This window comes from Anguilla rostrata, chromosome 13 (genome assembly GCF_018555375.3).
Source record: "Anguilla rostrata isolate EN2019 chromosome 13, ASM1855537v3, whole genome shotgun sequence".
NCBI classification, from domain to species: Eukaryota; Metazoa; Chordata; class Actinopteri; order Anguilliformes; family Anguillidae; genus Anguilla; species Anguilla rostrata.
In genome coordinates this window covers 17,490,973-17,515,966 of record NC_057945.1, presented here as the reverse complement: position 1 = coordinate 17,515,966, position 24,994 = coordinate 17,490,973, and the positions used below count along the sequence as shown (strand labels likewise).

At 47.2% G+C, this 24,994-nt stretch overlaps 2 protein-coding genes across 6 annotated transcripts in view; one reads left to right on the top strand and one right to left on the bottom strand.

The window, feature by feature from the left end:
* Positions 1-8,681, top strand: part of megf6b (multiple EGF-like-domains 6b) — a 43,242-nt gene extending 34,561 nt beyond the window's left edge. Inside the window, exons 25-38 of the mRNA XM_064306248.1 lie at positions 51-179; positions 549-677; positions 1,337-1,465; positions 1,581-1,709; positions 1,890-2,018; positions 2,336-2,467; positions 2,702-2,830; positions 3,306-3,434; positions 3,642-3,770; positions 3,885-4,013; positions 4,186-4,314; positions 4,438-4,566; positions 4,770-4,898; positions 5,167-8,681. Coding sequence (XP_064162318.1) covers positions 51-179; positions 549-677; positions 1,337-1,465; positions 1,581-1,709; positions 1,890-2,018; positions 2,336-2,467; positions 2,702-2,830; positions 3,306-3,434; positions 3,642-3,770; positions 3,885-4,013; positions 4,186-4,314; positions 4,438-4,566; positions 4,770-4,898; positions 5,167-5,234 — 1,748 coding nt within the window. The 3' untranslated portion in view covers positions 5,235-8,681. The remainder of the gene's footprint in view (positions 1-50; positions 180-548; positions 678-1,336; positions 1,466-1,580; positions 1,710-1,889; positions 2,019-2,335; positions 2,468-2,701; positions 2,831-3,305; positions 3,435-3,641; positions 3,771-3,884; positions 4,014-4,185; positions 4,315-4,437; positions 4,567-4,769; positions 4,899-5,166) is intronic.
* Positions 8,682-9,530: 849 nt separating this feature from the next.
* The window catches only part of kcnab2a (potassium voltage-gated channel subfamily A regulatory beta subunit 2a), a 66,922-nt gene continuing 51,458 nt past the window's right edge, over positions 9,531-24,994 (bottom strand). For all 5 annotated transcript variants that reach the window (XM_064306249.1, XM_064306252.1, XM_064306253.1 and 2 more), the window contains 10 exons: positions 23,765-23,809; positions 23,450-23,494; positions 22,359-22,402; positions 20,673-20,759; positions 18,984-19,069; positions 18,372-18,492; positions 18,194-18,288; positions 16,051-16,171; positions 15,177-15,265; positions 9,531-13,920 (listed from right to left, as the gene is read on the bottom strand). In XM_064306249.1, coding sequence (XP_064162319.1) covers positions 13,831-13,920; positions 15,177-15,265; positions 16,051-16,171; positions 18,194-18,288; positions 18,372-18,492; positions 18,984-19,069; positions 20,673-20,759; positions 22,359-22,402; positions 23,450-23,494; positions 23,765-23,809 — 823 coding nt within the window. In that variant the 3' untranslated portion in view covers positions 9,531-13,830. The remainder of the gene's footprint in view (positions 13,921-15,176; positions 15,266-16,050; positions 16,172-18,193; positions 18,289-18,371; positions 18,493-18,983; positions 19,070-20,672; positions 20,760-22,358; positions 22,403-23,449; positions 23,495-23,764; positions 23,810-24,994) is intronic.

Here is a 24,994-nt window from a genome sequence, read left to right as displayed (position 1 = left end):
AGTGTCTGTAACAGTGCAAATTGTGTCTCTGTTGCCATGCTATTATACAGCATGCCCGACTGGTTACTATGGTGACGGCTGTAACCAGACCTGCACTTGCCACAACAATGCCAGCTGTCACCCGGTGAGCGGGCGGTGCCAGTGTGTACCCGGGTGGACTGGATCAGGCTGCCAACAAGGTGACCGAACTGCTGCCTGGGCACAAATAATAAGTAATGGCACGTGTGTACTGTGCATGATGCCTGTCATTCACTGCTCTGAAATGTCACACTACAGGTACCAATTAACCAATTGAGCCTGCAGTTTTACAGTTTAATATCGCAGCCCTTTGGACAGGGATTAGCTCATAATTTGACAATACAACACCATAGGAGGTCATTCTGGTTCAGGTCTGTGAATGTGCACTGAAATAACAGATTTACAGTGCAGCTGCGGAGCCGTTGATCAGGGTCATGTCCATAACTACACCATAATAATACGTGCTATCAGTCAGTGTCCCTCCTGTAAATGAACAACACAATGCAGCTGTGTCTTGCCTGGATTCCCAGCATGCTCGGTGGGGTTTTATGGGTCGGACTGCAGCCAGCGCTGTTCGTGCCAGAACGGGGGCGCGTGTGACCGGGCGAGCGGGCGCTGTGCCTGTCCTGACGGGTGGACCGGGGCGGGCTGTGAGCTGGGTGAGTGACCCCGCCCCTCCACGTTAATTTGGCTTCCTCAAGACTCACTACTTTATGTACGTGTCAATGATAGACAGTACTGTACAGCCCAGCACACAGCCTAATGACCAAGTCAAACTTCATTTGAGTTAGTGCTCTCACAGCATAAGTATGAATGCACTGTGAAATGGAGTGAACCCTCCGTTCCTGCTGGGACAATTTAAAAATTAAAATAAAAAATAAAAAACGTTCGCGTTTTAACTATCTGCTTATGGTAGCGGTTGTTTGGCGTGAGTAGCCTACGGTGCTTTCATGAATGTGGTGCGCACCATTATCTTGTTTTTAGTTATTTTTTGGCCCGAGAAGTGAAATTGTCTCACCCCATTTGCAAATCTTGAAATGCGTCAAACTTAAATCTCATCCCATTTAATTGCCGATCTTTTTGTCTTATTTAGCCAAAAAGAAATAGAAATATGATTTTAATTGTAAATATAAGACTAAAGTTCTGCTTAGGTTTGACTTATTTTTTGGGTTTTGCAGTGTGTATATTTATATTTTTGTATCGGATATGGTGCCGTCATCACCTGTGCTGTTGAGGGGTTCGTTAGTAATCCTGCTCGTAACACGGTTTGAAATCAATGTCTTTTAAAAGCGCCCCTCCCTGTCATCGCTCTCTCCAGAGTGTGCTGAGGGCCAGTTTGGGCCGGGCTGTAAGAGGAGGTGCGCGTGTGAGAACGGGGGACAGTGCGATCGGCGGAGCGGCCGCTGCTCCTGCCGTCCCGGCTGGGTCGGGGGCCGCTGCCAGACAGGTGAGAGGCGACCGGTCGTCTCCGAGCGCGATGTCCCCGTTGCGACCGCGTGGAGCGTTTACCCACAGCCCCTCCCCTGTTTGGTGTTTTCCGGTGCCCTGTCGGCGCGGGACAGCGTGCGAGGCGGGGAGGTTCGGCGCGGGGTGCGGAGAACGCTGCCAGTGCGACCGCGGCGCCCTCTGTCACCACGTCACCGGAGCCTGCGTGTGTCCTCCCGGCTGGAGGGGAGCGGCGTGCGACAGAGGTCAGTCCAGCCGGTACACCCCTCTTTAACCTCTTTATCCCTCTCCTCTCAAGGAGGATGTCTTCATGTCCTTTCCCCTCTTTCTTTCTTTCTCCCCCTTACCCCCTTGTAGAACATGATTTGTCGCCCCCTGCTGGTATAAGGCTCTGTGTGCAGCCTCTCACTCGCTGTGTGTTTCAGCCTGTCTGCCCGGCACGTTCGGGGAGGGCTGTGCGCAGCGCTGCTCTTGTCCCCAGGGCACTTCCTGTCACCACGTGTCTGGAGAGTGTGGCTGTCCCCCGGGGTTCACGGGCAACGGCTGTGAGCAGAGTGAGTCTCTCACCTACACCTCAGCTATGTCTGTGCACACTAGCCAGAGTGGGCGGGGCTTATCCGTGAGCAAAGTAGCGGAGGCCCTCCATCCAGTTCTGCCTGCTCCAGATGCAAACACACATTTTCTATAGAGCAGAAATGCCTGTGAACTGGATTCAATCAACATTTGTCATAAATTATGACTAATACATGCTTTGCAAATTCATTAGTCTACTTTTTCCTTTACAAGCAGAATTTAGGTGAGTTACTTTTGTTGAATATGGATTGTGTGCTGCATGTTGTGTTTGTTCCATGCGTTTCGCATGCCTTCGCAGCTTGTCTGCCTGGCACCTATGGACTCAACTGTAACCAGGTCTGCCAGTGCTCAGAAGCTAACCAGCGCTGCCACCCGGTGACGGGGCTCTGCTACTGCGCCCCTGGCTACCATGGGCCCGACTGCCGACTTGGTCAGTCTCTGCAACAGCACCCTAGATTTGCACACTTACAGAAGGAAAATGAATACTGAAATAAGTCATTCATAAATTTGCATGAAAACCCCATAATACACTAAGCACCGTGAACCCAAATCCTTGAAATAATATAATCAGTTTTATTACATCTAGTTTCTGCAAGTTCTATAATGATGATTAATACTAGAGACCAGTTCCCCACAATTCCTTTCTGCGTGTTTGGGCGTGTAGAATGTGAGGAGGGCCGTTACGGGCCAAACTGTGAGCGTCAGTGCCAGTGTCTGAATGGGGCAGTGTGCCAGCGTACCACAGGAGCCTGCGAGTGCCCACCTGGGTACATAGGAGCCCACTGCAACACGAGTGAGTACACCTAGTGGGCACAGGCTCTGTACCTACTGCACAGCTTCACTGCTCCTGCCCTGCAGTTCCATTACACCCAGCTCTGTATCTAATCCACAACTGCACTGGACCTGAAGTACACTTACAGTACACTTTGCACTATAATTGCAGTACAAGTGTAGCAGCTATAGCTTGGCTATATAGTTAGCTAGTAAGTACAGTGAGGTTCAGTAATGATGCTGCCCTTGGCTAGGGGGGATCTCGCCCTTTAGTTGACTGCTAACGTGTTCATCATTGGTTCAAATCTCACCTCAGGCAAGTACTTCCCACTCATTACACACAAAACCCTGTAATACCTGAGCTTCGGTGAGTTTGATTGGGTTGGTCTCTATACTGCCAGTCCATTTGATAGGCTGTCCTATGTACCATCAGTCAGCTGTATTGGCCTGGGCTCTACAGAATTGCTATGTTTCACTGGGCTGTGCCGTCTTCCCAGCATGCCCGGCTGGCCGCTACGGACAGGACTGTGCCCGGGTGGCGCTTTGCGCTAGGGGGGCGAGGAACGACCACGTCACTGGCAGGTGTGTGTGCGGCCCTGGACGCAGAGGAGAGCACTGTGAACAAGGTGCGTGTGAACGAGTGCGCGTCCGTCTGAGCACCTTACTGCCAAAAAGCAATGTGTGCATTTGCATGGGTGAATGAGCATTATAGGTCTAAGAGCACCGTGTGTGCGTACACACATCTGTGTTTCAGAGAGATAGCAGTACAGTGTTTTGTTTGTGTGTGTGTGTGTGCATGTGTGTCTACGTGTGTGTGTGTGTGCTTGTTGCAGGCTGTGCTGCGGGCTGGTTCGGACAGGACTGCGCTGAGCGCTGTAACTGCAGTAATGGGGGGCCGTGTGACTCCATCTCTGGGGTCTGCATCTGCGGTCTGGGCTGGACTGGACCTCACTGTGAGAGCAGTAAGTACATGCGACCAAGTGAACAAATGACATCAGTGACTCCTATCCTTTTAGGACAGTGTGGCCCCTATGCATCGTGCAGTGCTGTTTCTCTGTCTCTCCACTGTGAGTTAGCGTGCCCACCGGGGCGATACGGACCGCACTGTCAGCACCAGTGCGACTGTCAGAACAACGCGACATGCGACAGAGCGACGGGGGCGTGCCAGTGCGGCTCGGGCTACTACGGACATCGCTGTGAACACGGTGAGGCATTTGCACACACACAACAGCACAATGAGCACACACACACACACACAACAGCCCAATGAGCACACACACACAACAGCATGCTACGACTAACAGCACATAGAGATACACACACACATACCTACCTGGTGGTACTGATATAAGAGCCCTATTGACCTGCCCCCCCCAGCGTGCCCCCCTGGTTTTTTCGGCTCTGGCTGCCAGCTGCACTGTGACTGCAGGAGTGGGGTCCCCTGCCACCCAAGTTCAGGCCACTGCATCTGCCCTGCAGGATACCAGGGTCCTCGCTGTGAGAGAGGTGAGCAAACAGGGTGAAGACTGTTGTTGTATCTTAGTCTTGTCAGGGTGTAATAAACTTGTATGTTTTTCATCTATCCTTCTGTTTTGCTTGCCCTCTCCCTCCCTCCATATTCCCTCTCAGGGTGTGAAAAGGGCCGGTTTGGGGAGGGCTGTGCCAGGTCATGTGACTGTGATGGAGATGCCCCATGTGACCCTTTGAGTGGCAGGTGCCTGTGTCCCCCAGGGAAGACTGGAGCCAGGTGTGATATAGGTAAGGGGAGGGCAAGCATATCCCAGCCAGAAATTCTAAACCAAGAGTAAACTGTGTATTCATGTGGTCTTTAGAAAATAACAGAAAAGCGATTGGTGCTGTTCTGTACTATATAAATATGTGCATGAATGTTTCTGTGCATATAGGCAATGCATTGGTCAGGAGCACTTGCACATGTGTTTGTGTGTGTGTGTGTGTGTCAGATTGCAGGGTGAGTCAGTACGGACCCAACTGCACTTACAGCTGTGCGTGTGAGAACAGAGCGCAGTGTGACCCGCGGAATGGCCGCTGCACCTGCCTTCAGGACTGGATAGGGCTCACCTGTCAGGAAGGTGAATTACCCCGCCCACCTATGACAGCCACGCCCATGGCTCACTCGCCTGAGAGAACCCTGGTTGCATTCTACTAAGTCAGATTTATGTTCAGTCTACACAGATCTTCATCTGAACTAGATCAGCTCAATGGAAGGGAAGCGCTATCCAGCTGATTTCCAGATCAATGAATATACACAAATGTGTCACAGATCTCACCCAGCACAATATGACCCCATAATTCATGTAAAAAGTGCTTGTTTGAGTTAAATCATTCTTTTCACCACAGGGGGGCCCCCACGCCAGCCTGAAGGAAGTAGGAGGTCGGACAGATCGCATCGAGGCAACACTGTGTAGCGCACCCTGCTGGCCAGCCATAATTGACCTCTCTGGCCTTTCACTCTTACAGGGGCACAGATTATAGGCTAAACTGAGCCAGAGAGCTGAATTACGTTAAACAGACATTTTTTAAATACAGAAGTCAGACTGCACTCTGGAAACCTGACGCTGGACTGAAGTTGTTGTCAGGCAGTGTGTGTGGGAACAAGGCAGCCTCTACAGACCTGGGAAGATCTTGTGCATCTCAGTGAGAAGACCCAAGACATAATCTGTGACATACATACCATTTGACTACAGTTCCAATGCGCACACACCCACACACGCACAGGTAGACAAACATACAGTGAGCTCCATACTGTTTGGGACAAAGAGTTTTTTTTTTTTCTTTCTTCATTTGGCTCTGAACCCCACAATTTGTGATATGTAGTTTATTAACAATTCACGTGTGGTTTAAGAGCACATTCTCAGATTTTATTAAAGGGAATCTTGGTTTCACCATGTAGAAATTACCACACTTTTTATACATAGTCCCCCCATTTTAGGGCACCATAATGTTTGAGACAAATGGCTTCACAGGTGTGTCTGATAAGTCAAGTGTGGTCAATTGCATCCTTAGTGCAGGGCTAGGTATAAAAGTTCTGCAATTTCCTCATGGTGAAACCAAAGTGTATAAAATACCCTTAAATAAAAGCTGAGGATGTGCACTTTAACCACAAGGAATGTAAATGGTTTGATTACAAATCTAAAATTGTGGAGTACAGAGCTAAATCAAGAAATAAATATGTCTCTGTTCCAGATATTATGGAGCTCACTGTATATGCACTCACCATCCCCTTGGTGGTGGAGATTAAGTGACAGTCATGGGTCCAGTGGCCAGGTCCCCAGTATTATTTTGTGGATCATGAGACCCCACTCCCTGCTGGCAGGGGTCAAGGGTCAGAGTTCAGGGGAAAATGAGAATGAATAGCGCCTTTTATTGCAGATTTCTCTTGGACTGTGTGGATGTTTACAGCATAACGAAGAGTGTGTGCAAGAGGAAATGGGTTTAAAGAAGAACATTTCAAAGGAGTGAAATATTCAGTGTATTGTTTTCGTGGAAAACCCATTGTATACCTCTCTCTTACTGCAATTCTGTGGCACTATTTCAATCATACTTGATCACCATTCTGATATCAGTGACTGCAGTACAGATTTATAATTTGCTGAATATTTCCTCATTGGCATCTTAATTGAAGTATGGATTAGTATAGTATTCAGTATATTTATTAATGTACATACTGTATGAAAAGTATGTATGAATGCTTAAATCACTGGTATTGCATACGCATCAATTCTGAAAGCAATTCAGGCAAATAATAATGGATATAATACAGAAGAACAGGATACCTCAGTCAGTCATTTGCGGTCTGTGGTCAGTGCATGTTACACAGTTTAGTCAGATGTGCTTCACTGATCGTATGCCCCAAACTGCCAAACCATTAAATGACATACAGCACAGCCTGTCTCATACCAACTCCCTGTGCTTTGGTCCATCCCTTTTCCTCTGGCTCCAGTGAAAAGCATGCCTCATGAGGAACAAGTTAATTGTGGTGCTGAATAGTATGTGTTAGGGACTGCAGTTGCAACCTCTGCCAATCAGGCTTGTATTCAACTGACATTAAGCTTGTGTTCAATTAATTTGATTCAAAATTAAATGCAAGTGTTAGTCATTAACTTGCCAAGCAGTGCATGGGGTAAAAAAAAACTTTAAAAAAAAAAAAAACCTTTAGTTATGGGTCACAGTTGAGAGGAAATTCTCATTGAATCCAGTGTGTGTCTAGATTCAATCAGCTAGAAATCCGCTTAGAAAAAGAAACAAGTACAGTAATAGAATGCATCAGACATACCCCAGTTGTAATTTGAGTTAATTTTAATGAACAAAAATAATTATTTTATATCTATCTGAAAGTTTTCATTATTGTCAAGCACTGAACCGGCTCAGTTAAGCTATTAACACTTCTGGACTGTGGCCATCCAAGACCAATGCTGGGAAGTAGCAAGTATAAAGTATTTTGTATTGACTTCAATTTGTATGCACTAATTAATTTACAATATAATTAACTCACGCATAAACTGCTGGATTATCCTAAATCCTAATTTAAATGTTAATGTACTTTTATCAAGATCGTCAGCCTGGCGAAGTGCCAATTTTGTTTTGTTAGTGTTTAAGCTCTTGGTCAAAAAATGCTCTGATTCACCTCGTACTGCATCAACCGACAATCTTTTGCATATTCATTGCGTTTCGTGTTGACAAATTTGTTTAAACATTGTCGTTGGTAAATGAAATTTGTTTTTTTGCTTCATGTTCACGTTATGCCCATTTTTATTTAGGAAAAAAATTCATATTGTAAATCAAACATTACGATGATAAATAGGCCTTCTCAACAGTTTTCTGAATTAAATTTTTTAAATATACACATGTTGAAACAGCGTCAGCTGCCGTGATGGTCTCCCCTCTAATCCCAGTGTAGCCGTTATGTGGGAGTTTACTGTACCCCCCCCCCCCCGCCCGCTACGGTGTGCGCGTGTACCTGTCCTGACTTGGTCCAGGATCTTGGTGGCTGCGGTGGCCTGCGCATTACACGCATGAGCCCTTTTCTCAGCGGCCTGCTGCTGCGCCTGCAGGTCCCGCATCAGGGCGTGGCGCTCCATCTCCCGCCGCTGCCGGCCCTCACACAGCTGCTCAGTGTCCTGCTGGATCTGAGTCAGTCCAGAGCAGCCCACCTGATACCTGACACACTCAAACACACTCACCTACAGCCAGACACCTTACACACTCTCTCAAAAACACACTCACCTACAGCCAGACACCTTACACACTCACTCAAAAACACACTCACCTACAGCCAGACACCTTACACACTCACTCAAAAACACACTCACCTACAGCCAGACACCTTACACACTCACTCAAAAACACACTCACCTACAGCCAGACACCTTACACACTCTCTCAAAAACACACTCACCTACAGCCAGACACCTTACACACTCTCTCAAAAACACACTCACCTACAGCCAGACACCTTGCACACTCACACTCAAACACACTCAACTACAGCCAGACACCTTATACACTCACACTCAAAAACACTCACCTATAGCCAGACGCCTTACACACTCATACTCATGAGTAAAAGCATGGGATACCTTATGTAGCAAACTCATCCCAGTGAATACTCTAGACAGCAAGCTCACATATATTGGTTAAACTTCTCACTGTTTTAGGTAAGTTCACAGCAGAATTCCACTTAACATAAACCCAACACCAAAAACTGATAGAATCCAGATAACAAGCATAAATTGTCCCAGTTTTGGCCATATGTAAGCGGTTGGCAGTAAGGTTGCTAATGTGTTATGTAAATGACTACATTTATGTAAATGTGGCTTTTTAATTGTGTATGCCAATTAAAATTCGTAACGATGGTTGCTGTTGCTTCAATGGCATGCTGATATTTTGTACAATATTTACAGCATGTAATTAAAATCTGCAGCAGTGTAGCATACTGCCTGCAGCTGTAAGGTTGTACATTTGAATACCAGGTAGGGCACTGCCCTTGTTCCTGGGCAAGGTGCTGAACCTGAATTCCTTCAGTAAATACCCTGCTGTATAACTGGATTGCATCTTACAATAACGCACACTGTATAAGTAATCTGAATAAGAGCTTCTGTGAAACACCTTAACATGAAGTTTAAGCTGATAAAACCATCTTATTTCAAACCCATTGAAAAATACTACACTGTACCTTCGGTCAACATTGGACCAAGAATAGTTAGGTCAAAATAAGCTGTTGCCAACCTTGGCCAAACAACTAAATCGCATTGGCCTGAGTCCAAAAGGCAAAGTATGGCCAAAGGACCCAACCTATGCATGCTATCTGGGCCTGCACTGTGCTATGCAACCCCGTCAGGTAAGACGAAGGGGGTAATTTAGCAACATTACTGAGACAGTGACAGCAAGCATTCAAACAGAAGCAGGTTAGCACACTGCTGAACAGAGCGGCCTGCAAACATAACTGAGACAAGCTAACGGTTTATTATGTCAGGTAGTCATGATTAAAATATTGACTAAAAGTGACTGAAAATCCGTATTTTAAGGACAGCTAATTTCATAATAACAAAATAATTACAAAAGCAGAAAAGCACCCCTTCGAGCCCCCCCGCCAAAAAAAAAGTTACTTACATTCTCAGAAATTAAGGATTAAAACAAACCAACTTCAATCAATCACTGATTGAAGTGCGAGAGAAAGTCAAAGAACAGACCGAACACAACTGTTAATTGTCACTTCTTCATAACTTTAATTTTCATGTCATAAATACAGAAGCTGTACATATGTCGTATGCTCAGATTCAAGCAGAATGCAGTTAAGCAGTGCCTGCCAATGGAAATAAAAGTCTTAAAGTCTTAAAAATTAAACGGGCAGAAGTGATCACAGCCGTTATTATATACAAAGATCAAACTATGTACATTCAGAAGCTGTTGTGACACTCCATCAGGTACCTAGAAAGAGTGAAATGTGTATCCAGCAGTGCTAAGCATTTTAAGAGAAGAATTAGTCTGAAGGCATGTACAATACAGATCATTTCCTTCAGTCATCATCACCTTATTACAAACAGAATAAAATGCAGCATGTTACCAAAATAAAACTATAAAAACTCTATTGCCTACGATTTTGCTCGTCTACAGCCAAGGTCTGATTGGTTCATTTATTGGCCTCACACAACGCAGAACGTCCAGTCCCCGTGCAAGCCAAGTCACAGTGCGAAAACACCTCAGACCAGTACCAGTCACAGCCGTTAGCTACCGACCGTGAGAGAGTAGATGCCTTTTAATGCCAAGGTCACATTTAACACTATGCACTCAGCCAACCGAAAACCCCGCGATGAAAGAAGTCATTTGGGGGGGTGTATTCATCCGCATTAAAGCAAAGACAAACTGAACATGCTGACAGGGGGAGCGGGGGAGCGGCAGCCATTTTCTGTTTTTAACTCGGATTTCTCAAGGGTTCAGCCGCAGCTGCCTGACTGCAATGTGGGACTGTGCTGTGAGGTGCACTTCAGTGCTCAGACTGAGCACATCCAGCACTCAACACACACCCCTTCAGACATTTCTGCACACTGACAAGAGGCCCTCAAAAATATATATGTAAAAACAGAGGGGAAACAGAGGAGGACTGAGATTCAGGCGGAAAACGCAAAGACCCGTGCGGCTTCTCAGCGAAACGTTTCAACACGGCTGAAAAGCTTTAAACGTCTGACCCACGTCTGACACACACACACACACGTGCACACATGCATGTGTGTACCAAGCACTGGGATGGGACACTGGGATTTATGCACCCATCTCGGGCAGGTTTAGTGTTAGCCGAGCACACCAGCTACAGGTCACACCTTCAGCTTCCCTGCCTGCTGACCTGCGCCAATGTGCTGTAAGGACTATTCAAACACAGGGAGGGGGACGGGACTCACACTGCACACATACGGTCTAAGGTCACATGCAAACATGGAGGGGGAAGAACAATAACATGACAGAAACAACACATATTATGGATCTCTGCGCATTGTGTGACTGTTCTGTACTGTTATATTCTCACAGTGCAGCACAAAGTACAGAAACTGAAAGTGCTTATTGTGATGGAATCCTCATGCATAGACTGATGGTGGAAACACCCGGTTAAATCTTCATGAAAAGGCGTTGGCCTCAAAAGTTATTTCGGCAAACATGCGGCAGATTATCACAACTTTTTTTAAGAAAACTTTTAAATTTTTTTAAACAGAAGGTTGGTTTTTGTTTTTGTGTTTGTTTTAAACTGACGTTTAAATATGTACAGAGTAAAGAGCTTCCAGGTGGACATGCAGCTGGGATGCATTTAACGGCGCTGTTCTCTTTGGCCAGTAGGGGGAGCCAGAGGCCACAGACAAATTCAACTGGGGTTTGGATCAGTTGTGCAGATTTGTTAATACAGGTATTCAGCATTCAGTACCACAGGGTAGACTTTTACACCTTGGCTGTTGTACTGCACTACCCACAGTGGCCACATGGGGGAAACAGAGACCAGACAGGGAACAATATTACTGAACATGGGTACAGCAGCTACTGGATAGAATGTGAGACATGGAATCTCTCTATCTCTCCCACTCCATTTCATCTCCTACCTCCCTGTCCACATGACGAGAACAACATGGTGCTTTAAGTGCCTGACATGAATACTGACACACTTTCAACCCCCTCCCCCTCCCACCTTCCTTCTGATATGATCAAATACAAATATGATAGAAGAAAAAAAGACCTCAATAACATAACTAGATTATGCTAATTTCCTATATTCTCCTACAGCTAATAAATGCAGCCTAACATCATTGGTCAAAACAGTTCAGTACAATAATACTCTCATAACCATGAGGCCAGAGCCATGTTAAATATCTTTCAACTGAATCTGCATTACTCTAGGAAGAAAGAACAGTAAGCAACATTATCATTCAACTGGACTAAACTGAACTAAGGTCAAAGTTCGGACAGTCACACTTTTTCATTAAGGCCTGTTAAATCAGTGCAATATTCTTATATGAAATGGAAAATGCAGGAATGCTGAAGTGAATACTCATGGAACACTGAAGTCTTGTGTTTTATCAGTTTGAATCTCTTTTGCTGAAGAGTTAGTTTGTGTATTGAAACCTTCCCATCCACTATCAAGTTTTTACATCCCAGCTCATTTCTGAAATCCGGAAACCGTACGAAGGTATGTCTGCCTGGATGAATGCAAACCGGAATGTCTGTGAGTGTGAGTGTGTGTATTCTGGCATTTATGCGATACAGCGTGTGTGTGTGAGAGAATTCTTGCATTTATGTGATATAGCATGTGTGTGTGTGAGTGCAGGAGTATACTGAATTGTAGTGTGCTGCAATTGTGCGTATTCCTGTATTTATGTGATGTACGACTTGTTTGACCCCCCCTTGAAGAACACACACACACACACTTCCTTTGGTTAAATGGCTGGATGATGAGCAAGATCCATGGAATGAACTGGATGAATGTGTGTTGCACATGTGGAGATATACATTGTCTATATACAGTACATTTACATCTCTCTCTCTGTATATACACACACCACATCATACAGTAAGACAGATGCTCCAGTCTCTAAGAGAAAAAATGAAGACAACCCTGAAGGACCTTAAAAAAATAAATGAACTTCACAGAAAGAAGAATGAGCTGCAGTACATATTTGCATTTATATGTATATCTTGTGTACAATATCTGTGTCAATATATACACATATATAATGCACATTATAATACATATATATATATATAGAAAGGATGGATCAGATTGGACATGGTGTAAATGAATAAGTGAATGGTTCCATTCGGACGCCAGGAACACACAGATGTCGGAGTCTTTGGCTTGAGCCAGGTGACACGTCACTCTGTACGGTAGGGAAACGGCTTCCTTAAGCCACACGCGCACGCAACTATGCTCCAATCCCTGAGCTTCTGACAAGAAGTAGTGCTCCTATTGGCCAGAATGTACATGTGGTATATTCAGACTCCAACAGCGTGGCATGTTAAACACCTGGAGTCTCACCCAGTAGGCTACTTCGATGAACACTGATAAAAATTAACCAGACTCAACAGGTGAACCCATAAGAGGACCAGGTCAAACCAGGTGAACTCATAACAGAACCAGGTCCAACAGCTAAACCTGTGGCGTGCTCTGGTATAGCCAGTTAAAACCAACCCTGTGACCAAAACCTGTAAGAGGACCACGTCTATCCAGGCCAGGACCATATTTGGTAGCATGAAGAATGTTTGTGACCCATCTCAGCACTGAGTTGCGCTAACATTATCTCTGGCTTTAGCAGTCAGTGCGTCTTCAGCTCAATACATCTCAGCACAGCTCAGCGCAGACCAGTTCAATGGAAGGAAAGCTAACTTTGGTCACATGGTATTTATTTGAATTGGCGAAAGGGCCTTCAGGATGGACGCAGGCTAACGCAGGAGGCCGTTTCCCCAATTCACCGACAGACACGAGGAACCGCCAATCGAGAAAACGCCACCCACACCTTTGTGGCCGCCAACGAACCAAACCTAACTGAGCAAGTTACAATGGTGCAAGTGCAACAGATCATATCAAACGCTCATACCGATAATACTTCTGTTTATATGCATTCAGTATAAAAAAAACACTAAAGAAATAAAACAAGAATATTTCAACGGGCAAGCAAGCGTGTGCTTTTTTTGTTTTTTGTTTAGCTTTTTAGTATATTTTTTCTTCTCGTTTTAAAAACGAACTGCCGATTTAAGTACTCGTGCACAAGATCCCTCTACTCTCCCCCCGCCCCACCACCTGCCCTTCTCCCGGACCTCTGGGGATCCCCCCCCCCCCCACCTCTCCCTATAGCACTGAGCCTCCGCTCGCCCCATGTGCCAGTTTCTATTCGTAAAAAATAAAATAAATAAAAGCTCAAGCAAACTTTACGGCAGGCACAAACCCCGGTAGCGACCGGCCCCGGATCCCGGTCCCTGGAGGGCCCCGCGTTAGGCCCCGCGTTAGGCCCCGCGTTAGGCCCCTCGTTAGGCCCGGTAGTCCTTTTTACTGTAGGGCTTGTTCCCCAGGATGCTGTCCACCTCGTGCACGATGGAGGACGACAGCTTGGGAAGGACCTGCGTGAGGAAGGAGAGCAGCGTTTCAGACGGGGCGGGGGCGGGGGGGCGTTCCCAAAGTTCCTCGCTCCGAGAGCGCGGCCGCCTGAGGGGACACGGCGAGCCGGTGCGTGACTGCGGCCCTGCGCCGATGAAACATTTAATACCTCAAATGCCAAACGCGTGATGGGGAAAACAAACAGATCATCACACAGCCCACAACTGCCCCCTCAGAGAGAGAGAGAGAGAGCACAAGCAAGAGAGAAAGCCAAAGCGAGAGAGTAAGAAAGATGGAGAGGGAGAACGAGCGAGCAAGAGAGGGAAAGAGAGTAAGAGAAAGAAAAGACAGAATTTAGAGAGTAAATATAGAATTTACACCAGGCCAAACACAGCGTTAGGAGCACACATTGAACTGTTGTGATTGAGGCTAAAATCCTATTAAGTGCCAGTGTGTTGCACGTGTGTTATCTGGCAGAGCGAGCGCTTTCCCTCTCCCTGACCTCACTAGCTCACACAATAAAGCACATAAGCGCAGTGCCGTACACAGCCTGAGCCAGAATGGCTACACTACTTTATTTCACAGACAAATTTACTGGGACTTCCATTCAATCTTACAATGTATATCCGCATTTCTGGGATGCGGCAGACGATCTTATCCGAAGCGATTCACATTTTCAAATCCTTCACATGCATCCATTTATACGGACGGATATTTCCGGAAGCCGTTCGGGCTCAGTGGCTTGATTCAAAGCCGACGGCAGCGCCCCGCCCAGGAGCTCGTCCTGTGATTTTGGAGTGGCGAGCCCGGCTCTCTGTCCATTACGCCGCGCGGCTGCCCCAGATGCTCAGTCTGGCGTGGGGAGGTGCTGCTCTGCGAACTGAGCCGATTTCAGCGCAGGTCTCCTAAACGCACACGAGCGCGCAGGCATGCACACACCACCTTTCCCTGGGCCTGCCTTATTTATGATGTGTGAGTTGTGCTCATAAAGGGAGTGGAGGGAACACACAGGGCATCCATATTTCAGATCTATCCTGCGAACGCACCTTTTGCACCCTGCGCATGGCTTACCTATCGCTCACTTCTGATTACTGGAGTCAGTGATTTTAGACCTTTTCACTTTTGTAGTTATTATTATTATTATTATTATTATTATTGTCACTGGTGCAGGCAGACCACAGGCACAACAGACCACATGAACTGCACAGGTTTGCATGGTCAGGCTGGGAGTACCCGCCTGACACTCCGGTGAAAACACACACACACGCTGCGGTCTCACCTGTATGGCTCCTATGTTCTCCATCAGCTGGTCAGTGTTGGAAGCCCCCAGCAGTACAGAGCTCACCCCCTCGTTCCGCAGACACCATGCTGAGAGAGACCAGCACACAGCAGTGATGCATCCTGGGAAAGCGTTTCACAGCTCCGCCCACACCAAACACAACACTCCCTCCCTCCCACACATGCGCGCAAACACAAACACACACACAATACATTTATCTCCACAAAAAGTGTATCCTACCGCAAACGGATATACAAATTCATCAGTTCACCGGGATATCCTGTTACCCTGGACACGACACACCTGAGAGATCCACCCAGAGAAAGTGATGCATTCCCAATGACAGCAAGGAAGAGGCATGTGGATGTGGATTTGTGCATGTTTGCATAATGAGGGTGTGGCACTACCTACCTACCTGCACTAGCTCATGTACATGATGTCCTGAGCTGATGTCTGGGTGTAAATCCTGTCTTTATTTCAGTGCTCAGGAGAGACTGGCGCAAAGCGCATTACAGAGCTCATCCTGAGCCTGTTCCCTGCTGCCCTCGCTCAGGGCAAAGAAAGAAAAGAAAAAAAAGACAGATGTTTGCTGTTTACCCATAATCCCCTCTGGCCTGCGTACCAGCCCGGGTACAGGGGTCAGCGGGGATTGGCTGGACTCAGCACACAGATTTAGCGAGCAGTCGCTCTGTGGCGCGTTACACAACGCTGCCTCCTACACCACACACCCTGACAGCAACAGACTGACCACAGACGGACAGACGCCGCGGCGGGCCGGACGGACAGACGCCGGACGCCGGACACGGGCGAGCGGGACGGACGGGACGGACGGACAGACGGACAGGAAGAGAGAGAGCGGCAGCGCGGTGCGTACCGATGGCCAGCTGCGGCAGGGTGCAGCCCAGCCGCTCCGCGATCACCTGCAGCTCTTTCAGCTTCGCCTGCTGGCGGCGTCCCTCCTCGCTCAGAATCTTATCCTTCAACCACTGGTAGCCCTGCCGGACACACAGCACGCCCCGCTTAAAAGGCCGGCCCCGCCCACAGCCCCGCCCTCCCCCCGGGGGGGGGGGGGCCACACCTCCGCCACCACACGCCAAAATAAACACCACTCTACGTGTTCTTAATTCCCTCTTATGATCATTCATCTGTTCTTCCTTTTTCCAAGATCATTTATCCACCAACATAGGATTCACAATGATACATTTTTAAAGTATTTTCTCAATCCTGTGGTTGTCGCTTTATATTTTTATTTTAAGATAATAAAAATATTGATCTGAGAGAAGACCAGACTGATCTGAGAAAATTTCACAGCAAAGAGTTTTTTCCTATGATGAGAGAAAATCGGAGGAAAAGCTCTCATATTGAATGAAATCATATTTCATTATTCTGAGGGATACACCCTAACACTATTGACACGGTATGGTGGAGAAGATGAGCCCCCCTGGCAGGCAGCGCTGGTGTGAGTGGGGCCACTTTTAACCGGGCGACTTCCCTTCACTACAGCTCAAACAGTAGAGGTGCTGTCTGTTCAGCCTCTCTTGCTCTCTCTCTCTCCCACTCACTTCACTATCTCACTCTCTCTCTCACACACACTCGCTCACTCTCTCACTCCCCCTCCCTCTCTCGCATGCACACAAACATGTACACACAGAAGCCCCACAGGAAACACTATAAATTAGCCCCACGTTCACATTCATTTTCAAAATATATATTCCTTTTCAAAATGAAACCTTCAAACATTCATAATCATTTTACACTTCTAATTCTAATTTTATAATGTTAAGTATAATCTCTCTATCATAGTGGAAACCTAAATTTAATTTGAATATAAAACAAGTCTTTTTATACATGCTATATTTGTATTAGTGAAACAATTCTCCTTGAACCAGCCCTCAAAAAGCATTTTTATGCTTGACAGAATTTCATTGTAAAAGCTCATTAGGGATGTAAAAGACAGATAAGATAACTGCAGTTTAAATCTGAACAAAATGAAAAGCTCCATCATTGTTCAGGTCACTGACTCTCGCACATTCATTTCCTTTTGGTTCTGATTAAATGTTACCCCATGTTCTCCAAACTAAGGCATAAAACTGATGATTTTTATACATATACATATGCATTTCAAAACAAAATGACCTCACAATGACCATCAGTGTAGGAAGACAAACCAACAATGAAAGACAATAGAATCAGTGAAGGTGGATGGGGAAACAGTGTGTGTGTGTGTATGCGTGTTTGCAAGTTTGTGTGTGTGCATGTGACTGTGTCTGTGTGTGTGTGCAAGTTTTTGTGTGTATGTGAGTGTGTATGCGTGTGAGTGTGTGTGAGTTTGTGTGCGCACGTAAGTGTGTGTGTGTGTACACGTGTGTGCTTGAAGGCCCCTGAGATTTGAAGCAGCAGGCACAGCCTCACAGGAGGGGAGACACACACACCTATGGGACACAATAACCTAGGAGACACGAAAGAGAGTTAACGATGGAGGAAAAGGAGAAAAGAGAGTAGAGGACAGGAGCAGTAAGAGAGGGAGACACAGGTGGAGAAGGAGAAAGCAGGTGGAGGGAGCAGGAAGAGAGAAGTAGAGGACAGAGGAGACACAGGTGGAGGAAAGACAGAAGTTCAGGTGAGGTGAGGGAAGACACAGATAGAGAAGAGAGAGGCAGGTGGAGGGAGGCAAGGTAGAGGTAGGGGACAGACAGATGGAGAAGAGGCAGAGGTGAGGGTAGGGGACAGGACAAGGTGGAGTGGAGACAGGTGGAGTAGAGGCAGAGGTAGACGGGTAGAGTACAAACACAGATGGAGGAGAGGCAGAGGTGAAGGCAGAGGTAGACGGGTAGGGGACAGAGACAGGTGGAGGAGAGCAAGGCAGAGTAGATGGTAGACAGGTGGGTGAGGAGAGCAGAGCAGAGTGTGGTGTGGCAGGTGGGTGGAGGAGAGGCAGAGGCAGGGGTAGATGTGTGAGACAGGTGGGTGGAGGAGAGGTGGAGGCAGAGGCGCCAGGGGGCAGGGGGCTGCAGTACCTTCAGAGAGGCGCGGGAGTAGGGCGGCACGCCGCTGTCGTATTTCCCTGAGATGATCCCGCAGGCCAGCGGGGACCACGTCATGGCACCCACACCTGAGGAGGGACGGAGCAGAGGGTCAGCCTCGCCCCCCTCCGCCGCACGCGGTCCTCCGGGCCTGCAGGGGGAGCCCACTCACCGATCTTGTGGAAGAGCTCGGGCAGCTGCACCTCCACCTTCTCCCTCTGGAACATGTGGTACTCGGCCTGCTCGCAGATCGGGGGGATCTGGTTGAACTGCCGCGCCACCGAGTACGCCTCCTGCAGGGCACACAGGGAACAGTGCAATTCCCTCTCCGTTAACTTTCCCTGAGACAGCGCTGCTGGTCGACACGGCCCTACTACAGTACAGGGGATGACGTGTGCTTGGGGATTGTACTGTACGTCCAGCTTCCCTGTAGAAATACACCGTTCATCCCTACCCACTGCCAGCTTAGCGGGATTTCACACCAGATGTAGTCCGTTTGGCGGCTACTCAAGAGTATGGACGGTTTATCGCTGATTATCAAGCCCCAAATCCCGGATAAGTGAAGCAGGATTTGCACTTGGGGCTGAACCCAGTCCTGAAGAACCTCCCCAGGCCTTCATTCCATCCCACCTCCTAACCTAATCCCCCCCAGGTCTGGCACTGCCGACACCCCCCCCCCCCCTCTCCCGAATCTCATTTAAGGACAGACTCTTCTATACTGTGAGCTGCGTGATGGATAGAGGCGATGGAGAGAGAGAGAGAGAGAGAGCGGGGCGTGGCTCACCATGATCTCCATGGGGCTCCAGCGAGACGTCCCCCAGTACATGGCCATTCCCTGATTGATCACGTGTGTCATCGCCCGCACCGTCTCTGCCAATCAAAACGCAGGTATCAAGATCGGGGGGAGGGGTGTGGATGAGAGAGAAAGTTCTTGAAAAGTTCTTCATAGAGCTTTCACATGGTTTTAAAATGGTGAAAAAATGGAAGCTTTCTGCAAGCTGAAGCTGCTCTTTTCTACACTGACCGCTGAGGTGTCAGCAACTGCTGCCCTGTTGGCCACAGGAGCTCACTGCAAAGTGCAGAGAGAGAGAGAGAGAAAGAGGCAGAGAGGGAAGGAGAGAGAGAGAGCGGACAGGCGGAGAGATTAAGAGGAGAAACAAATAGCAAACCGACTGAAAAAGACTGAAAGACGAACGTTTTACCCTCTGGCTGTGAGCTAAGAAAAACCCAACAGATGGCAGAATCTCCCAAGGTCACAGTTCCCAGAAATGTGCAAAGGCTGTTAACTTGGTAAAAAGGCACAGATCTGCTGCCAGCCTACCAATCCCACAATGCAACGAGGAAATGTTGAGGGGGGGGGGTACGATGAAAGGCATATTAATGGCCTTACTGGATTGAAGAATTACAAAATTAACTTAAAGGGATAGCACACTTTATTTTGTGACATTAGTTCAGTTTTAATGAATGTTTTGGATTGGTCCAGAAAGATTTTGTGCAGAATAAAGGATATTTTAGATATTTATATAAATTACAGACTTCACAAAAGGGTCATTGGCAGGTTTGAAGTTTGAAACAAAAAAAAACGACTATCCTTCACATAATTCCACAGTGAACTTATGCCTCCAGAGGATGTATGTATGTGTATAGCCCGATTCATTTTCAAAAATTACGTTTGTTCTAACCGAAAATAAGATTAAACAACTCAAAACTGCTGTGCTCAACAGAAGCAAAGAAGCACTGGCATGACATACAAACAGATATCGACGTTCATAATAGCGAATTAATGTTATGAAATGAATGAGCTGATGTTCACAGCCACAGGACCTATGACGTCACTGTGCAAGCTGCTACGGAATTATGGGAAGTGTATTTTTTGTTTTGATATAAAGAGAAAAAGGAGGATGCAGAGAAGTCCAGAAGTGACAGCAGAAGACAGGCGGCGGAACGCTGGTCCATCCAGTGAGGAACAGGAATCCAAATCTGACCCGTTTGCACGAGGTGCAGTGTTAACGGCCATTCTGGCCCGCTCCGCGGCAGAAACACAGATGTGTGCTCAGCCATGCGTTACCATCTCCTGTTCAAAGTGCAGCGCTCAGCTTAGCTCAGCCAGATCCAGTCATACGCCTCCGTCCTTCAGAGCAACCAGCACAAGAGACTGAGACTGAGGCGCGTGTGTGTGTGGAGGCATGTGTGTGTGTGTGTGCGCGCCTGTGTGTGTGTGTGTGTGTGGAGGCATGTGTGTGCCTGTGTGTGTGTATATGTGTGTGGAGGCATGTGTGTGCCTGTGTGTGTGTGTGTGTGGAGGCATGCGTGTGTGTGTACGTACACATACAGTACTCTTCCCTCTGTCATCAGAGTACTACTCTTAACCTTTGACACTAAGCTGCCCGCTGTAAATCAGAGAAAAGATCTGAGAAACACCCTCAGAGACAGAGACAGGCGGGGAGAAAAGAGAAGGGGGAGCTCACAGTACCTTCCATGGGCGTGTTGGGGTCCGGTCGGTTGGCAAAGACCACGTCCACGTACTCCAACTGTAGTCTCTCCAGTGAGGCCTTGAGACCTGGGAAACACAGTGCACTGGTTCTAGAGATCATTCTGTAGCCAGGCCCTATAGCTCAGGGTCCTGTAGCACAATCCTGAGCACAAATACTGTTTCAAAAATCCCAAACCGTTCTCTGCCATAAAACGCAGCCCACCTTCTCTCCATATAGGACTTATCATTACTAATTCATTTGAAAGATGGCTTCAAGTGCTAGATATTTGGCGTGCTGGTTTTCCCCCCCATTTTATCTGACTAAGAGGATGAAACCCCCCTACCCCCACTGGACCAGCAAGAATGTTCACTCTTTAAATTATTCATTTGAAGCGCACGGTCTTTGGTGGTTTCAAACTTCAAGAGGGACATATTGTCAAAAATGTGCAGTAGGTATTCTGCTGGAGAATGCTTTAATGTCCATTGTATGTGCTTGGACATGTGGGGCTGTTGATTTTTATGGACCACACACACATTCACTTCACATTTAAACAAAATAAAATTAGTTCATAAGCTGCCTTGGCTTTTTCTTAGAAATCAATGTAAATTTATGCTAAAGAAGTATTATTTTCTCAGTATGCCAGTATGAGCGGTCAACAGCACATTTGCACATGTGGGTGCACAGCAAGCAATAGACAAATCTCAGAGCACATTTTTAACAACCAGGAACAACCGGGAAATATGGCTGTGGGTGTGCATGTACGAGTGTGCGCATGCGTGATTGATGATTCCATGTGGCAAATTCGGATGTAAATGTCTCATTATCAGTATGGGGCTCCTGGCATTCTCTACATGTTTGTCTTCACATCTGCACGAGACAACCATGAAATGTCAGTTCATAAATACGTGTGACAAGAAAAGGATGCAGTATGTTGCAATACCATCTTATGCCACACGTCTCCCTTAAAGACATACTACACAGGACTTTTACCTTGAAAATATTGTAAAAGGTATATCTATGATCTATGATTTGTTATTCTAAAATGTGTTTGGGACATTTCTGGGCGATGGGCGATGCTCTTTTGTGGTTTGGGGTCAGATTTAGAGAAGAAGCCCAGACACAGCAAAGCAAATACAAGCCAACAGGGCTCGTTCAAGAACGAGAGTTAATCCGGGAATTGCTTTTCCTCGGTGGCGTCAGCTGAAGTTCACCACGGGGATGAAAAGCGACACAGAGTTGGCCTGTTTTCTGTTGGACCTGTGAGTGATGTGACCTGCAGTGTGACGCTAGCTACAATAAGGACTTTTGCGAGGGTCTGAAATTTTCAACATAAAAGTTCCAATGATAAAACCAGGATGACATTCAATATAATGTATGTAATTAATTAAGTCAAAATTAAACCAGTCTTCGGTCTCTCACAGCCGCTCATTTCACAGTACTTACGTTATCTCTAGCTACCCAGTTAGCTATGTTAGGTGGGAAACTTGGAGTGAGTGGGTGGGGTTGAAGACAAAGGAGGAGACTATGATTGTAAACAGGACCACAGGAAGGCTAAAAAATCCCGCATAGTATGCCTTTAATGTTAAGTCTCATTCTATTAAGTTAGGCCAACCACAGCCAGGACACCATTGCATGCAGTCCCCACCACACTGTGTCTTCCCCATGTGACACTGCTGCAGCCTCACCTTCTATGATATGCTTCCTGGACAGTCCTCTTTCTGTCTCTGCTCTGGAAAATTATCACAGAACATCCAGTAAATCACAACTCAGCAACAGTAGTAATATTCAAGACAGCATCCACTGTTACGCCAAGACAAAATAGCAGATATTTAAATTACATCTGCTCTCTTAAACCATGAGTAAATCAATAATATTAAACACAGAACATCCACACTTGAGCCATGACTAAAACAGTATTAAACACAGAACATTCACTCTCTCACACCATGAATAAAACAGTATTAAACACAGAACATTCACTCTCTCACACCATGAGTGAAACAGTAATATTGAACACAGAACATTCACTCTCTCACACCATGAGTGAAACAGTAATATTGAACGCAGTGTATTCACTCTCTCACAACACAGCTAAAACAGGAACATTCAATACTGAACACTGACTGTCACGCTATGCCTAAAAGAAGCAATATTCAGTAAAGAAAACCACTCTCATACACCATGACTAAATCAGCGATATTCGAGAAAGCACCCACTCTGTCACGCAACGGCTATAAAAAAAAGATCCACGTGGTCAGAGTACAGCTAAAGCAGGAATATTTAAAATAGGACAGCAGTGGGGTGTAATAATTAGCACGCTGATACCAGAGGCTCTTTACTTTCATTACGGCACGCATGCAGGCCCACACACAAAGGCACACACAAACGCACACACACACACACACATACACACACACACACACAAACGGACACGCGCACACACACACACACACACACACACACACAAATGGACACGCACACACACACACACACACACACACACATACACACAAATGGACACGCACACACACAAATGGACACACGCGCACACACACACACACACACACATACACACAAATGGACACGCACACACACAAATGGACACGCACACACACACACACACACACACACGCACAAACAGACACACGCACACACACAAATGGACACGCACGCACGCATGCACACGCACACGCACACACACACGGTCCCGCTCGGACACACGGACTCCCCGCCCGTCACCGCCACAGATGCACGTAAAGAGAATCAAATCACATACTTTCCACCCCAGAAAATCTTAGTTGTGATCACCAGACTGGAACGCCTGCAAAACAAAGAAAAAAAAACACTCATAAATCAAAGCAAAGCAGCCATATTCTGACAGTAAATATTAATATTTACGCCCCCACCCCCGCCCTCCCCCCTAAACACACAGACACGCTGTCCCGCGGTCTGTAATCTACAGAAGTGTCGAGACACTCCCGCTTTAACGCTTCCTGTCTCCATCGGCCCTCTCGGCCTCCGCCGCTACTCGGGCCCGTGAAAGTGAGAGATAAGAGAGAGGAAATGAAAGTCCTTCTTTAATAAAAACTACCTCCATCCTTTCTTCTTTATGACATTTCCCAGCACCACCTCTGCTCTGGGGGAGAGGAAGAGAAAGAGAGAGAGGAGAGAGAAAGCACAGACCGTTACTATGAGCTTTTAACTCACTAATTAAAAACACAAAACGTTCCTAATGTTCTGAGGCAGAGTAACGCTGCGTTCGCACTGGCGCCCCACCATGCATAGCGCAGGCTGGGTGAGGCCTTGGTTTAACTGAGCAAACGCCAGGCTGAGGCTTGGAAACCAACGTCATGCAGCATTTGGGAGAAAACACCACTTTGTTTCACATTGCTGGGCAGAGCCTCACATTTTAAAAAAATAAGAAACGTAAATTTGGGAGCGGGGAAGTGCAGGGCGAGGAATACACGGACACGTAACGTTCAGTGCAGATGCTTAAATGAAGCGTAACGGCCTCTCCTGTCAGACTGTACTCTGTACTCTGCGGCTGCGGCGTCGGAGCGGCGCTGCGGCGGCTGTCAGCTCATCGTAGCGGGAGGACTGCCGCCGCTCGCCTTGAGGGGGCCGAGCCCACTCGCAGCGCACGGTCCAGCAGCTCGCCGCAAACGAGCGGCGGCCAATCACTGCGAAGGACTCGGGGCCCGCTCACCGCAGTGACCGTCCCACTCCGCTCCGTGCGATCTGCGGGGACTCCTGGCTCTTCGCACGTCAAATAAAAGGAGCGAGCTGCTGACCCCGCAACGTTCCCGCCTCGCACGTGGGGGGGTGGGAGGGGGGGTCTACTGCCCCCCTGAGCGAACGCTGAATAAAGCCCGACGCCAGCAGCTGCTCCTCCACCCCCTACGCCAATGTCTTCCCCATGACCGCATCCTTTCGCCCCCATTAGAGGAGAAAACCCACAGTGAATGCTTTCAGCCAGCACATGCGAGGAGAGGCAGAAACGCAGACACAGCCCATGGTACTATAGCCCTGGGTTTGTACAGGAAACTGCAGTAGCATTTATAGAACATCCGCCTTCTTCAGAGGGCACGAGACTAGCATTCATCTTTGTAAAAGAGACGCCAAAAAAAATCTCCTTTTCGAAACGTGCAAGAGGAATCGTGTGCTTTGGGTCCCTGGTCACACTGTACTGCACTTAACTGTTCATGAGGTTTCTGTTAAAAGCTGAAGTCGTTACATGTTCAAATACTTGAAACTAAAATGGTAAAAAATATGTGGAGTTTAAATATCCTTTGAATCAATTTGGAAGTGGTCTTATGATTTA